This window comes from Thamnophis sirtalis, unplaced genomic scaffold (genome assembly GCF_051295495.1).
Source record: "Thamnophis sirtalis isolate CommonGarterSnake01/CBP01778 unplaced genomic scaffold, rThaSir2_p1.2 scaffold_8, whole genome shotgun sequence".
NCBI lineage: Eukaryota > Metazoa > Chordata > Lepidosauria > Squamata > Natricidae > Thamnophis > Thamnophis sirtalis.
Genome location: NW_028261388.1, coordinates 69,808,417 through 69,823,505, shown reverse-complemented (window position 1 = coordinate 69,823,505; position 15,089 = coordinate 69,808,417). Strand labels below are relative to the sequence as shown.

At 41.3% G+C, this 15,089-nt stretch overlaps 1 protein-coding gene across 2 annotated transcripts in view; it reads right to left on the bottom strand.

Moving 5' to 3' along the window:
* Nucleotides 1-7,130, bottom strand: part of NRG2 (neuregulin 2) — a 190,789-nt gene extending 183,659 nt beyond the window's left edge. Inside the window, exons 1-2 of one of the 2 annotated variants that reach the window (XM_087721860.1) lie at nucleotides 6,487-7,130; nucleotides 5,341-6,075 (exon numbers count right to left, since the gene is read on the bottom strand). In XM_087721860.1, coding sequence (XP_087577986.1) covers nucleotides 5,341-5,788 — 448 coding nt within the window. In that variant the 5' untranslated portion in view covers nucleotides 5,789-6,075; nucleotides 6,487-7,130. Of the gene's footprint in view, nucleotides 1-5,340; nucleotides 6,166-6,486 lie in introns of those variants that run through there. The other variant, XM_087721861.1, reaches the window with a different exon arrangement.
* Nucleotides 7,131-15,089: the final 7,959 nt, after the last annotated feature.

Genomic DNA, 15,089 nt, shown 5'->3' with positions numbered 1-15,089 from the left:
TACAAGGATCCCCAACTCTTGGTTTTGCCTGCCAGCCTCCACTCCCCCTCCACAGCCCAAGTGACTGGATTCACATGATAGATGAAGCTGGACATGAGAGCATGGATGGATGGATAGATAGATAGATAGATAGATAGATAGATAGATGGATGGATGGATGGATGGATGGATGGATGGATAAAGGAAGAGATGGAGAGAGGGAAGGTGGGCAGGTAGGTGGATGGATGGATGGATGGATGGATGGATAGATGGATGGATGGATGGATGGATGGATGGATGGATGGATGGATGGATAAAGGAAGAGATGGAGAGAGGGAAGGTGGGCAGGTAGGTGGATGGATGGATGGATGGATGGATGGATAGATAGATAGATAGATAGATAGGAAGGAAGGATAGACAGAGCTAGAAAGAGAGAAAGACAGAAAGAGAGAGAAATATAGATAGAGAGACAGAGAGAGAAAGAGGGAGGGAGGGAAAGAGAGAGAGAAGGAGAGTGGGGGAAAGAGAGAGACAGAGAGAGGGAGGGAAGAGAGAAATGATATTACAAAAGATTTGCTTTTTTATTGTTGATAAACGTAATATTTCAGAAGCAGAAAAAAATGAACAGGCATAAAAGTTTCCTAGTTGAAAGCTGATTAATACAATACAACAGTGTTAATTTCTCACCCCTTATGAAAGAGTCCAAAAGAATTTTTAGCTACTAACTACTAAATCTGTTTACAAATTGTTAGCCTGTCATCTACATACTACATTAATAATGAAGTGGTTAACAGGAAAAACAACAATAATAAATAATAAAAGTATAAAAGTAATAAGAATTATTAACAGTAATAAAAGACAAGATTGAAATTCGAAAATCCTCTGTTAACAAACTTCTATTGTAATCAACTCATAGAAAATTTACCAAAGCTTCAATTCCAAATCATCCCAAATATTTAGTCCCAGATCAAATATCCACAATTGTTTCTTAATACCATCTCATATCAACTATTGATTGATGGAATACAATAAATCCAATCTCCAAAGCCAATCTATCTTCTCCCTAAAAAATGAGATAAGATCATTCCCCAATTAAATATAAGTCCATTTCCCACTCTCCTTCAAACCCCTTAAAAATACACATTTGCCACTTCCTCACCCAAAGAGTTTTCTGTCATTATAGAAAAACACAGGGTTGAGTTTCAGGAAGGTATATGAAGTCAACTCTGTTTTTTGAGTCTATATTTATTCCTGGCTAATAGACTGCTGGATAACACATTCCTTCTGAATGTTTTCCACAGCCTGTATTTGTTTCTGTGTCTATATTTCTTCCTAAAGAGTCTGCTGCTTTGAAAATAAGTTCTTTTTATGGGTTTTAAAGTATTCAGGGTCAGCTTTTTCGGAGTGTTTTTCATGGTCTTTATGAGTTCATCAAACCTTTTAGAAAAAAAATCAGCTAAAGATTACATGTTGCTAAACAGTCTCTGTTTCCCCCAACTCCCAAATGTCAGCCTCTTCCTCCTCTCTGTATTCTAATATGCTGTTGCTCGATGCAGCATATCAGTAAAGCAGGGAATAAGCAAAAAACAAACAAACAAAGAAGATATTTTCTGATTATTTTGATTTAAAAACTTTTTGCAGGTTAATAAAATAGTTCTCATGCAGTGAATATTTAATAATGTCATTCAAATATGAACACTTTTGCCATCCAGAGGCACATGCTCTGTTTCCATACAGAAAAGCAGACATTGACAAGAGCAATCAAATAAATGAAAGAAAGAAAGAAAGAAAGAAAGAAAGAAAGAAAGAAAGAAAGAAAGAAAGAAAGAAAGAAAACAAAAAACAGATTGAAATAAGTCAGTCAATTAAGGATAAAGAACAAAAGCAAAAGTTCAAAAAGAGGTTAAAAGTCCCAGGCATACTTACGAAAACATTCTGTTGGTAGAAAGAGATGTAAAAAATGCTGCTGACTTTCCCACTGCTCTCACAAGGAGCTGCAGTGTTCAAGATTCCCCATCCTGGGTTGGTCCACAGCCATCCAAGAGTCATTCTGAGTCATTTGTAAGTGCCATGTTCAAATCCACTCTTACTCTTTAGCAACCATCTAGGGGAAGAGTCAGTTTCCGAATAGTTTTCAAGGGTAGCCCCATGTACAGCACATTGAAGTAAACCATAAGGAAGATGACTTGGGCATGAGTAACTGAAACGTTTTCCCAATCCAGAAAAGGAGGCAACTGATGCACAACATGGAATTGAGCCCTCCTAGCTCCTTGTATAGGAATCACAAGTTCAGGAAGACCTCCAGATTGGGTCTATCTGGGGCAGTGCAACCCCATCCAAAATCAAAGATGGAAGAACCCCAGATACAGAAGACTACCCCACTTGCCACCATTCTGAGCTACTAGGGTTTAGTTGAAGCCTGTTGTTCCCCATCCAGAACCCCACAGCCTGCAAGCATTGCAAAAGAGTATCTACTGCATTGCTTAGTTCACCTGTGACAGAGATGTACAACTGGGTATCATCCACATAAGGAAGATACTACATCCCATGATGACAGATGGTGTCACCCAGTGGCTTCGTGTAGATGTTAAACAGGAATAGAGAGAGTACTGAACCCTGCAGTACCCCACAAAGCTGGGGCAGCTCCCGATCAACTCTGATTGGGACCCACTTCAGAGCTTACTAGCTTTGGGAGAGTTAAATTCATTGTTATACACAAACATTGATGTACTGTTTTGATACAATTGTATCAAAAAGAAAGTAATATCCTAAACAACGTGCGCGCACAAGGGTCTCTTAATAGACTTAAGGGTCAAGAGTGAATTAAAGAGCTGAAAATCGCAAGATTACCTCACCAGTTAACTGAGAGCTGGTTCAAACAGGGGCAACTACAAAGGTAAATGCTGGAATTAATAAGATGACTTGAAAGAAAGAATAGCAAGCCCTGTGAAATAAGTAGCTGTCAGGATTCCAAACAGTGAAAAAGAGTTGTTCTATGATAGGTGACATTTCAGTGAGGAGCCTCTGCAGAAAGACCTCTTGGCACAGTCATGAGAAAGAAAGGGCTTGTTTGTATAACTGCACAAGTGCCCCAGCTCTTTCAGATGAAAAGGATACAACGATGGCTTGATAAGAGAAAGAACTGCATTATAAAAGAGATAAATTTGTCAAAGGTGGAAAGGGATGCATTAGGTGATACAAGTGGTGACAATAGCAGAAAAATTGCTTCCTTTTCTCCCTTTTACCCTGCAGAACCATATGACTGGCACCAGTGTTTTCTTTCCCACTCCCCTTCCCTCCCCTCCCCCCCCACCCCGTTCCTTTGGTCATAGTCATCACAGGTCTATGGGCAGTCAAACCATTACAGTTTTTCTAAGTTTTGCTCTGCGCATGTTTGTGAAAACTAAATTGAAGAATAATTAGTTGGAAGCATCATTTTGCATTCTCTCTTTACTGGTAGCTTAGAGAATTCATATACAAAGAACTATGGCTTCCGCAGATTAGAAGGAATGTAAAAACGAACAGGAAGTTCAATGTGTTGGCTGCAGCCTATGTTAGTAACAAAAGTTTATTTCCAACGAAACATGCTTAACTTTATAGTCTTAAAGTCCATAAGTTGTTTTTGAAATCTTTAGCACTACTGCCAAATGAGAACGTATCAGAGAAATTAAATACATCTATTTTAATGAGCATCTGTATCACCTGTTTTGAAAATCTTGTTTTAAGCAGTATAGAGAGACTGTTTACCCATCCTACAGCATTGTGTTTTATGAATTCATTCACTGAAGATAAAAGATAATCTGTATTTTTTTAAAAAAACAAAAACCACTGGGACTCTTTTCCCTGAATATAGGAAAAGACAACATTCATGAAAAATAAATCAAGGCAAGTTAATTGATAAACGGGAGATTATGAAATGGTATAGAGATCATTCATTTGAATGTTTTCTTCCAAAAACCCACTCACGATATATAGATTTTCTGCTTCTATAATATATATTTCTATCAGTCATAGTATAGAGTTCATAAACTAAAAAGGCAGGTCTAGAAAGTCTGTGGCACCAAAAGGTCTCTCTTTTAATCATCTTAACTGGAAGAAGAAACAGGGAGAGAATATGCTTGAAAATAACCAAATACTAGAGGCCATGTGTGTGAAAAATACAACATAAAGTACTGGCACATGACACTAGGTATGCAAAGCAAACCTGAAAAACCAGACAATCCAATTTTAAGAGGTCTTCTACAATCAATTATCTTACTGGGACAAGTAAATTGGAAACAAATGATAAAACATTAGATTTCTCAGTGTTTCCATTGCTGTCCTAAAGCAGCTGGTATGTCTCCAAATGTGACCAAAGCAATGGCATTGATAAGCAACAACCTTTTCCCATTATGCTATTTTCCAGATTGAAATCAGTTGTCCAAGTCAAAGCTGCCCTCAATGCCCCGGACCTTTTTCAGAACAAATAGGTGCATGTGATACATGTGGTTCAACTGAACGAAAGACACTCAAAAAAGCAATTAAAACCCACTCACTCCAGTGAAATCTAGAAAGTCTGGACATACCAAGCCATTATGTTTTCTGAGTCTAGGTGCACTGTAACTTTTTTGTCTTGGCCCTTAGGTGCGTTGCTTTGTCAAATTCCATGAAAAGTAATTGGCCTGCAGCAACAGTGAAACGTTATCCTTTTATTATCCCATGCGCCCGTTCAGCAAACTCAGGACACGCTGCCCTGGAACTATGATCTGGCTGTTCAATAGCCTCATCCAACCTCAGTCATAACAACATCACCTAAATGCCAATGAAATCTAGAAAAGATATTCAGAAGTCTAGGATTTCTAGAGCTTTCAGAACAACACTTGAATATTTGAACATTTAGCAAGCAGCATCTGGTTTAATGGCAGGTTATTATATTTTTAAAAGATGTCACCAGTCTCCAATTGTGAATCTGTTGACCATGAAGCTTAGTCCATTACTTCCCCCCAAACAGCAATTATTAGGGACAGAAAAGACACAACGAGGCAGAGAAATGTAAAGCTGACAGGGCTGTCATAGAGTTCAACAGGCAGAGAGCCGTGATTCCAATAGAAAATTCTCCCATAAGAGGAACCGAGGTCTTCTTTCCATACTCTTCCCACACACACACAAAAGACAAACGGGAAAGGAACCGGAATGAAGGGCGCCAAACCCTTTCACAATGCAGCAATATGTATGGAGAAACGCGAGAGACCTCCGGCATTAAAGACGCAAGGGGGCTCGGCCCTAGGACCACAAGGCGGCCGGGAGAACGGGGAGGGGGGGGGAAACGGCGCGCCTTTGCTAACCGAGGCTGGCAGCCCACCGGCGAGGCAACTTACTCACCGCAATCGACGCACAGGATCCGGCCCACGTCCTTCTTCAGGTTCTTGCCGCTGGTGTCCAGCGGGGCGAAGGAGGTCTTGAAGACCAGAGGCTGCTCGGTGGGCTCCAGGAAGAAGATGTAGCGGTTGTTACGCTTGACTTTGAAGCAGGGCGCCGGCATGGAGCCCACGCGGATTAGCTGCTCCTTCTGGAGCCCACCGCTGTTGAGGGGCCACAAGTCCAGGACCTTCACCAGGATGCCGGACGTCGGCGTCTCGTCCCTGCTCCAGTTGCCGGTTGCTGGCGTCGGAGAATCCGCTGCCGGGGGCAGCGCCTGCACCTTGCCCTCCAGCACCACGGCCGCCGAGTACGCCTGATCCTGCACCGAGCGCAGACTAGGCGAGTAACAGGCGAGCGACACGCCAATCAGCAACAGAGAAAAGCCGGGCGCCGTCAGAGCGCTCCTCATGCCGAGGCAGCCGCAGCCCAAGAGCCTCTCGCCCCTGGCCCTCGTCCTCCTCGCGCTGCCCAAGCCGCCGGCCCAGGATGTGGGATGCCGCAGGCCGGCTGTCCCGCTCCTCCACCTCCTGCTGTTGCCGCCGCCGCCGGCGGAGCTCTTCTAGAGGCTTCTGCTCCCGCCGCCGCTGCTGCACCGAGCCTCCCGGTCCTCGCCTTCCGTCAGGGACGGCACTGAACAGCAGCACCAGTCCTGCCGCATCCAGCCGGGCCATTTGCAGGACGCCGACGCGGCTCCAGCTGCAAAACCGGAAGCGGCGTAAGCTCGGGCCCAGCCGCGGAGCTACGCAGGGGCTGCGGAACCCTTCCCTCCTCCCTCCCGAGGAGGACTCCGGCTCCCAACACCTAAGAGAAGGGCGGGCGGAGGGGGCCGGTTTATCTCTGGCCCACTCAGGGGAGGAGGAAGAGGGCGGGAGTCTCCTTCATCCGCGCCCCGCGCCCTACCTCCCGCATCGGGTCAAGGGAACCTGCGGCTGACCCTCCTCCTGCCTTTAGCAGCACCGCCGCCAGCAGCGCGCATCCCAGCATAGCCGAGCGAGCCTCCCTCCCTGCTGGAGAGGGCGCGGCCGAAGATGCCTTGGGCGGAGGCCTCGGGGATTCCCGGCGGCCCCCAACGGGTCTCCCGTGCGATTCCGCCCCCGTTTCACCTACCTCTAGTCCATGCTGGAGAGGACGCCCTCGGTTTGCCGGCCTGAAGGCGGCAGCCACCTGCTCCGCGGAGGACGAGAGCCGCAAGCGCTGCAGCAAGGTGGGCGAGGCGGGCGAGCTCCAAGTCTCGGGGGGGTCCCATTCAATTCGTAAGAAGGAACCGCGCGAGAATTCGACTGCCGGGCCTGCATCGGGGAGCAGCCGAGTGTTTGGCAAGGGGGCGGAAAGAGGGTAAGACGGCGCGCGCCTTCCCCGAACACACGCACACTATACCGGCGAGCCGAACTGCATCCCGGGGACGCCCCTCCCGGAAGACCAGGCTGCCCATCTGTTTGCAAACGCCGTAGTTCCCCAGGAATCGGAGGGGAGCTTCCCTGGTCCCCAAGATGAGGGCCTTGTCGTAGCAAGCGCCGGCGCCTCTCGTCGAGCTGCGCTCTGAACTGGCTGGGCGATTTGTTTTCTTGGCCAAGTTCGCCGGGAGGGGAGGGCTTTGGGAAGGAGGGATCCCCCTTCATTTGCATAAGTTGCTGCCCAGCGGAATCCCTTGCGGGCGTCCACGCCTCACCGAGTGACCACCGCGGAGAGAATCCAAAAGCTGCTTTGAAGGGGAATCAGCCCAAGGAACCCGAATTCCGGAGGACCTCTGTACATATTTGCCTAGCGAGTCTGGCACAGAAATTTAATAATAGCAATAGCAATAGCAATAGCAGTTAGACTTATATACCGCTTCATAGGGCTTTCAGCCCTCTCTAAGCGGTTTACAGAGTCAGCATATTGCCCCCAACAACAATCCGGGTCCTCATTTTACCCACCTCGGAAGGATGGAAGGCTGAGTCAACCCTGAGCCAGTGAGATTTGAACAGCCGAACTGCAGATAACAGTCAGCTGAAGTGGCTGCAGTACAGCACTGGTTTCTTTAAAAAAATCCTTAGTATTTGTGTCAGTCAGCTTTGCAATTAAACAATAGTAAACGGTGGAGGTCATTCAGAGGTTTTCATTGGTCTGCTATAGTTGGATTAATCTATATGCTTGCTGTATGAAAATTCATTCACTCAGGTACGAGAAGAGGCTTTTCCTACTGCCGTGCAAGTGCGGGAAGTATTTTAAAGTTATTGGTTAATTGGCTTAAGAGCTTCCCTTAAAAGGAGCTGTCCGCAGGAAACTGGATGTTGGTTTATAGTCTGCTCTTATCTTGAATAAACAGCATTGTTGTGATGTGGCTCCTCGTCTGTTCCCCACGCACAACATTGCAGCAGGCATGAACAGATCAGCTATTTTTCACTTTATACTAACCTGTAGGAAAACCTAGGGTCTTTCTCCTTTGCTGAGTTTTAAAGTGCTGGCCACTCATTCTTGAATCAGCAAAAAATTATACTGAGATTTGCAAATCCCAACTCTGAGCCTCCTGCTCATTTTACAAGTTGCAGCAGTGGGGAAAAATCTTAATATAAAAACCTGTCAGCAAGTACATTTTGGAGCAGCCAGAGCTTCTTGGGGGGGGGGGGGGGGCAGTGACATGTAAAGCATATCAGAAATGCCTTAGGCATAGGGCATCTGTCCCTCTTGCAGTACCTTTCCATTCCCTTAAGAGACACTGCTGAGCAAAGGCTCTCCTGACCACAGCCTTGATCTGCTACTCAAATATACAGCAAATATAACCTGGGCATAAAAATAGTATTAACATACTTATAACTACTATGGATCTATATTTAAATTTTAAAAGTTTGGAAAAGATGAAAATGATACCTTTTTCTTGACTGTTCACTTTCCTTCTCCTATAAAATACTTATGACTTTTCTATTAATTTATTTAATTGGAAAGAAATTGTATTTTCTATAAGATAGAGCATGATAGGATTAAGAACTAGATTATTGAAGGAAAATCTAGGAGATCTATCTATCTTGATGGTTACACCTTTTAAACAGTACGTTCATTTTTCTTCTTCTTAAGTGTGTAGTGTTTTACTTGCAAACATAAGCAGTATTTGAAGAATGATGTATACATTCAAAGAACCTCTTTGAAAGAACTTCTGTTGTGGTACAAAGTTCTTAAATACAATAGGGTGTCTTGAAATTCTTTAAAAAGTATGGAAAGACAACTTGGGATGTAAACTTGATGTCAGTTTGGAAGATTTCCCATGAAATCTGTCTTGGTGAGTCACCTAGAATTGATTGTTCAATAGTTTACAGGTGGCAGGTCTCTGTTCCAAGTTTAAACTTTATGTTTTTTCTTCTTACCTGTTAACCAATGCTTGTTGGTGAGTTAACCAACACTTAGCAATTCATTCCATGGCCATGGGAGAAAGTATACTTCTGCTCATCCCATGGAATATATTTCTTGGTCTGGTCTACCTCAAAGAGCTAACAGGACATCTGGCATTTAGGAAAAGTACCACAAGGCCATGGTTAAGTTCATAAAGTAACCTAAAGACCACCCACATTATCTATTTCAACCAGAAAAGATATGAGGCATAAAACATCTGCCCGTCTTCTTCTCAAATGGCAGGATATGGTTTATCCTGTTCATGACATCTGTCAGGCATATTTAAAACCTAGTATGTTATTCTGTGAATGTCATTAGATATGGGTAAGGGGATATCACTTTAGTGATTGTTCTAAACAGCATTTTGAGATCTTTCATGGGATTAGTTTACATTTGCTTATTCTATAGACCTGGCCTACTAGGAGCACACAGAGTTATTTACTATTTGTCCAATGAAAGTATCTCACCTATATTCTCTGGATTAAACTATGCATCATGATTTGGTTTTTGGTAGGTTAGTTCTTTGACTTTCATCAGTATATACAAGAAGTTAACAAGGCTTTTTTCTCCCTTTAACTCAGAAAAGGATATTTGGCAGTTTTTTCCTTGCTTTCATTTAAAATCAGTGTTGGCCTAAGAATGATAGATTTCAAGTAAGAATATTTGTGCATGAAACAGATAGTGTTCCCCTCAATGACAGGCTCTTGGGCTCCCTATGTAACCAGATCTACATCATGTAGAGCTTTAAAGATGATTGCTAGCTTTTTTAAATTGACTCCTGAAATTTACTGCCAACCAGTGCATGGCCAAAAAGAATATTTCACTGCATTCTCCATCAGTTCCAGTCTTCAAAGGCAGCCTCATGTAGACTAGGGTAAAGAAGTCAAGATATGTGGTGATAAGAGCATGTGTTACTGTCACCAAAGCTTCCTGGGGTCCAGGTAAGAAAATAATAGGTGCAGTGACTTTAAAAAGACAAAAACTCTCCTGGTCATATTTTCTGTCTGTGGTTCCAGCTGAAGCTATAAATCCAGGACAGCTCCAAAGTCACAGATATTCTGTGGGTGGTGTACAATAATTATGTACAATGCAAACAATTATGTTTCTTGATTGCCTAGATGTTTACAGATAAATAGTACTTCCAACTCGTGGCACGACAAAACCGCGCTCCACTAAAGCGCGCCCGATTAAACCGCGTCGCTGACGTCATCAGCAGGGCGACAACAGCGACCGGGGAGAAAAAAGGGCGCTTTAAATAGCGCTTTGAAAGCAAGCCGATTCAAGTTAAGGTAAGGGTTAGGTTTAGGGTTAGGTTAAGGGTTAGGGTTAGGTTTAGGGTTAGGTTAAGGGTTAGGGTTAGGTTTGGGGTTAGGTTAAGGGTTAGGATTAGGTTTAGGGTTAGGTTTAGGGTTAGGTTTAGGGTTAGGTTTAGGGTTAGGTTAAGGGTTAGGTTTAGGTTTAGGATTAGGTTTAGGGGGGTTAGGTTTAGGTTTAGGGGTTAATTTTAGCTTTAGCGTTTACAGCGTGCTTTTTTCGTCGCACTGTGATGACGTCAGCTACACGGTTTCGTCGAGCGCGCTTTAGTCGAACACGGTTTTGTGGTGGAACCCTTCCAACTTGCTAGGATCTCCCCAACCAGTTTCTCATAGATTCCAGGTACAGAAGCTCAAGATACCATAGCATTTCCAACTCAGATTGGGATGGTAAAGCAAAGTTGAGTGTTATATAACTTTTGTTTCTCTACTTTAAAAAAAAACTATTTTTATTATAAAAAAAGGAAAAAATGCTCATCTACTTGCTTCAGGTAAAGCACACCTGCTTCTATGTCCTTTTTTAAAAAGTTAAAGAGAAAAATTAAAATAACTCTGGGCTGCCCTCTAATGTCTACTTGAACTGATTTCTACTGCTAAGTAGCAAATAGATGAGCCCATAGAATGGAAAGCTAGTAGTCCTAAAGTTCATCTCCCGATAGATCTTTTGATCCTTGCATTGGCTCACCTCCTTCTTTGAAGTAGCTGCTTAGCATTACCAGGAAATGCCTTATCTGATACCCACCCCTGAGGCTTGATACAGCTCTCACATCATGTGCACCCTCTGCTGCCTAGCTGTGGCTATAAAAGGGTGGATGATTTCTATAGCAATAGCAGTAGATATAGCAATAGCAGTAGACTTATATACCGCTTCATAGGCCTTTCAGGCCTCTCTAAGCGGTTTACAGAGAGTCAGCATATTGCCCCCAACAATCTGGGTCCTCATTTTACCCACCTCGGAAGGATGGAAGGCTGAGTCAACCCTGAGCCGGTGAGATTTGAACCGCTGACCTGCTGATCTAGCAGTAGCCTGCAGTGCTGCATTTAACCACTGCGCCACCTTGGCTCTATAATGTGTAGAACTACAGAAATTGGCCATTTTTCTCTTAAACTCAGAATGCAGATTACATTTGAATTTGTTTCCATCCCTCTAGACCTTTACAGCTTCCAGACATTGCAGTAGGACTTTCATAACGTCTTCATTTAGTCCTGTTGTGCAGTATACAGTCCAGTATCATCAATATACTTTTTACTGCAAATATCAAGTCTGTTGTGCGCCCTGAAGGAGCAATGATAAATTTCTTAGAAAGATCATGCTTGTTTGCCAACAAATGTTTGGAAAAATAATTTTAAACCATGCCTTTTCCAAGCTCTGCAATTTCTTCGAGCAGTATTTTGCATATCTTCTTGAATGGGTGACAGTAGACACTAACAAATGAGAGCAAATGAGCCGAGGTGGCGCAGTGGTTAGGGTGCAGTACTGTAGGCCACTTCAGCTGACCGTTATCGGCAGTTCAGCGGTTCAAATCTCACCGGCTCAAGGTTGACTCAGCCTTCCATCCTTCCGAGGTGGGTGAAATGAGGACCCAGACTGTGGGGGTGATATGCTGACTCTGTAAACAGCTTAGAGAGGGCTGAAAGCCCTATGAAGCGATATATAAGTCTAACTGCTATTGCTATTGCTAACAACAGCATTGATTTTGTTTACTCTATCATTGTGCTTCTATAACATTTAATCAGTCAAAAAATACAGTATCACTAAATTCATTCATTTGGATTTCAGAAGTTTTAAATACGTTTGCTATATTTTATTGTGCCTCATCCCCTTTCTACTGGCTCTGATCCTTTTATTGCTATTTTCAAATTATGTAGTTTATATCTATTATTTCAATGCTTTGTATTTTCCAGTGTTTTGCAATTGTCATCTTCACTGTAGTTAATAAATATACTATTATTTGTATGTATTCTGCTATAACCAGAGGTTTGTCATGGAAAACTCTTCTTCATGGTCTTGAAAAATATTGATCTTGTTGAAATAAAATGAAGTATTTTTTCTCCATGAATGAATTAATGAAGATAGAACATATCATCAGTTTAGAGACTTTGACTCCCTGCTTCATATAACTTGCAGATGAATTAGACAAATGCAATATTTCTATTTCAGCACATGATATCTTACTAAACAAAAATATATTTTTACAGAATATATATTTTGCTCTTAATTTTAATAATGTTAATTTTTAATTCTGATTTTTAGTTTTATATTGTTTTATATCTGCATTGTTTGTTGGATTACCGTACACTGCCCAGAGTCACCTTTGATGAAATGGGTGGCCATATAAATCAGCCGAACAATAATGAAACACTAAAAAACTTCCGGTTGTACTTGTGGTGCCATCAGAAACCTGGACTGCGAACTCCACGGCCAGCTCCAATCTCTCATCAGAGGGTCCAAATTTGGACCATAGTCACTCTGTAGGAGTGGCAAAGCAAAGGGGGACCACCTACCAGGTAGATGGGAGCTGCATCTCCCCCCCCCCCACTGACTAGGAAAGCCCCCTCAGCCAATGACAGGGAGCAACGGCAGCAAACATGGCTGCCATGAAGCCAAAGACAGCCTGAAAACCTAAGACTGGAAGAGGAATGTGAGTGGCTTCTGAACTGGGTAAGAGAGTATTTTTTAATTGAAAAGCGAGCCCAAGAAATTCAAGGGGAAAGCATATGGGAACTATTGGCTAGCAGGGGAACAAGCACATTAAAAATATCAGAATATGTAAGAAGAGAAATTTTTTAAAGAAAACTAAGGAAAAGAAAATTGAACTCTCAAAATGAAGAAGTAAGATTGAAAAGGTATTTTAAAAAATACTGGAATTCGATCTGGAGCTTGTTTTTCCCCCCAATTATAAACGTTGCCCTACTACGAGATTTATAATTAAAATAATTAAAATTAGACTATTAGCATTACACAGAGAGGCAGTACCAAGTTGAAGTCTGACCGCCATCTGCTGCTAAAAGGAGAGCTGTGCAATTTTGGGACTGTTTAAATTGCTGGATTATAAGTATCTATCTAAAAATTACTGGAGTCTTACACAACAAACAAGACTTTTAACCAAGTGATTTTGAATATTGTTGAGCAAATTAAAGTGATTGGAGCAGATAAACCCCTGGTTTCTTTCTTCTTTAATTGGATTGACTGTAAAATAGAAGCAAGTGGAGACAATGAAATGGAGCTGATCTATCAAGACATTAAGGGTTTTATAAAAGAACAACAGAAGGAGATGAAGGAAATTTTTGGTTGTATAGAACGTATAGATCAAAATTGGAAAATATAATACAAGGAACAACAAATAAAGAACAGGACAATGAGGAAAGAGTGGAATCACTAGAAAGAGTGGAGGAGTCAGCAGAATCGGGAAAACAAGAAGACAACAAGAAGAAATTAGTACAATTGATGGTGAATAAGGGAGTAGAAAAGAAGGAAAATATTCTAAAAGATGTGAAAAGGAAATGGGAGAAACAGGAAGACAGCTGGAGAAAAAGAACAGGTAGCCATAGAACTAAACAGTGGGGGGAAAGGGTGAAGGGAGAAGAAACTAGACGGCATAGTTATAAAACAGATTCAAAAGTAGGTGAAATAAAATAATTAAAAGAAGTGTATGGGAGATAACAAAAAAAGATTAAAAATTTAGATGAGTGTGAAAGATGTGGGATAAAAGGTAAGAAAAGGAATGTAATGCAAAATGTGCTATGAAAGTATTTTAATAATGTGTATGAATATTAGAACTATATAACTTTGATAACTGCTTTGTATGTGGTGTAAGAGATAAAAATCATTTTTAATATATTAGGAAGTAATGTAATGTATATTATTATTAGAATTATATAGGTGGAAAAATAGTTTGTAAATTAGATAAACAGAATTTGTATAAGGGTATTATTAAATATTTATAAAATGTGATTAACAGTGAAAAGCTAGGATTAAGTAATTTGAGATTAGACAAAAAAAGAACATATTTCAATGAAAACTAGAGTATTAATAGCAGAATTATAAGATCTGGAGGGTATTGGGAAAATATTAAATATGTAAAAAATGTGATTAACAATGAATATACACTAAATGCTTGAAAGATCATGATTGATGTTAGAAGTGCATATTGAAATATTGAATAATGAAAAAAGAAATATCACATCTTTGAAAATTAGAATGATAGGGAAAGGGGGGAGATTAAAATAGAGGTAGAAATAAGAGGAGGGAAATAGTAAAAACAGATGTTAAGATAATACAGCATATGTCAGAACTATGAGAAGATTTAGAATTGAAGGATGATAGTAGAAGTTATGTGTCAGTAAAAACGAAAATGAAATGTAATGTTGCGTTTATTTCTACTGAACTGTATGACACCCAGGAATCAACCCATTCATGCAATGACATGTATAAAAATAAAAAAAAACTATTAAAAATAATGAAACACTAAAATATTTGAAGATTGGTGTATGTTGCTCTCATTTCAAATTAAATGAATCTCTTCAATGCTATTAAAACCATTACCAAATATATAAAAGACTATTTTGAAAATGTTTAAAAATATGTGGAAAGGACTTGAGATTAGAAGTTGATCAATTGGTGTGGAATTTTTCTGGAAGAGTAAACTAAGGAAATCAATTAAGAATTGATTATTTATGGAGAGAGTTGATGCTTTTAAATTTGTACTCTGACAGTATCAGGACCCTGGAGAGTTCACTGCATAACATTTCGAAGCAATTTCTATCAGCTTGAGACCTACAGCACATTTTTGTTTGTGGCATGAAAAAATTGTACAGGACTCTAAAAGTGAATGACACCTCCCCCCCCCCCCATCCACATCTGTCTCTTAACTTGGAGTTTTAAGAAGTGAAATAAGATTTAAGCCGCCCATTTTGTCCTTTAACCGCCCTCTAAACTCCAACAAATTAAAAAAGCAACCGTAGGGCTGAGGTGGAGATCTGCTTTATACACATACTTTACAGGCTGTGCTAAAGTTTTGGAAGACGAAT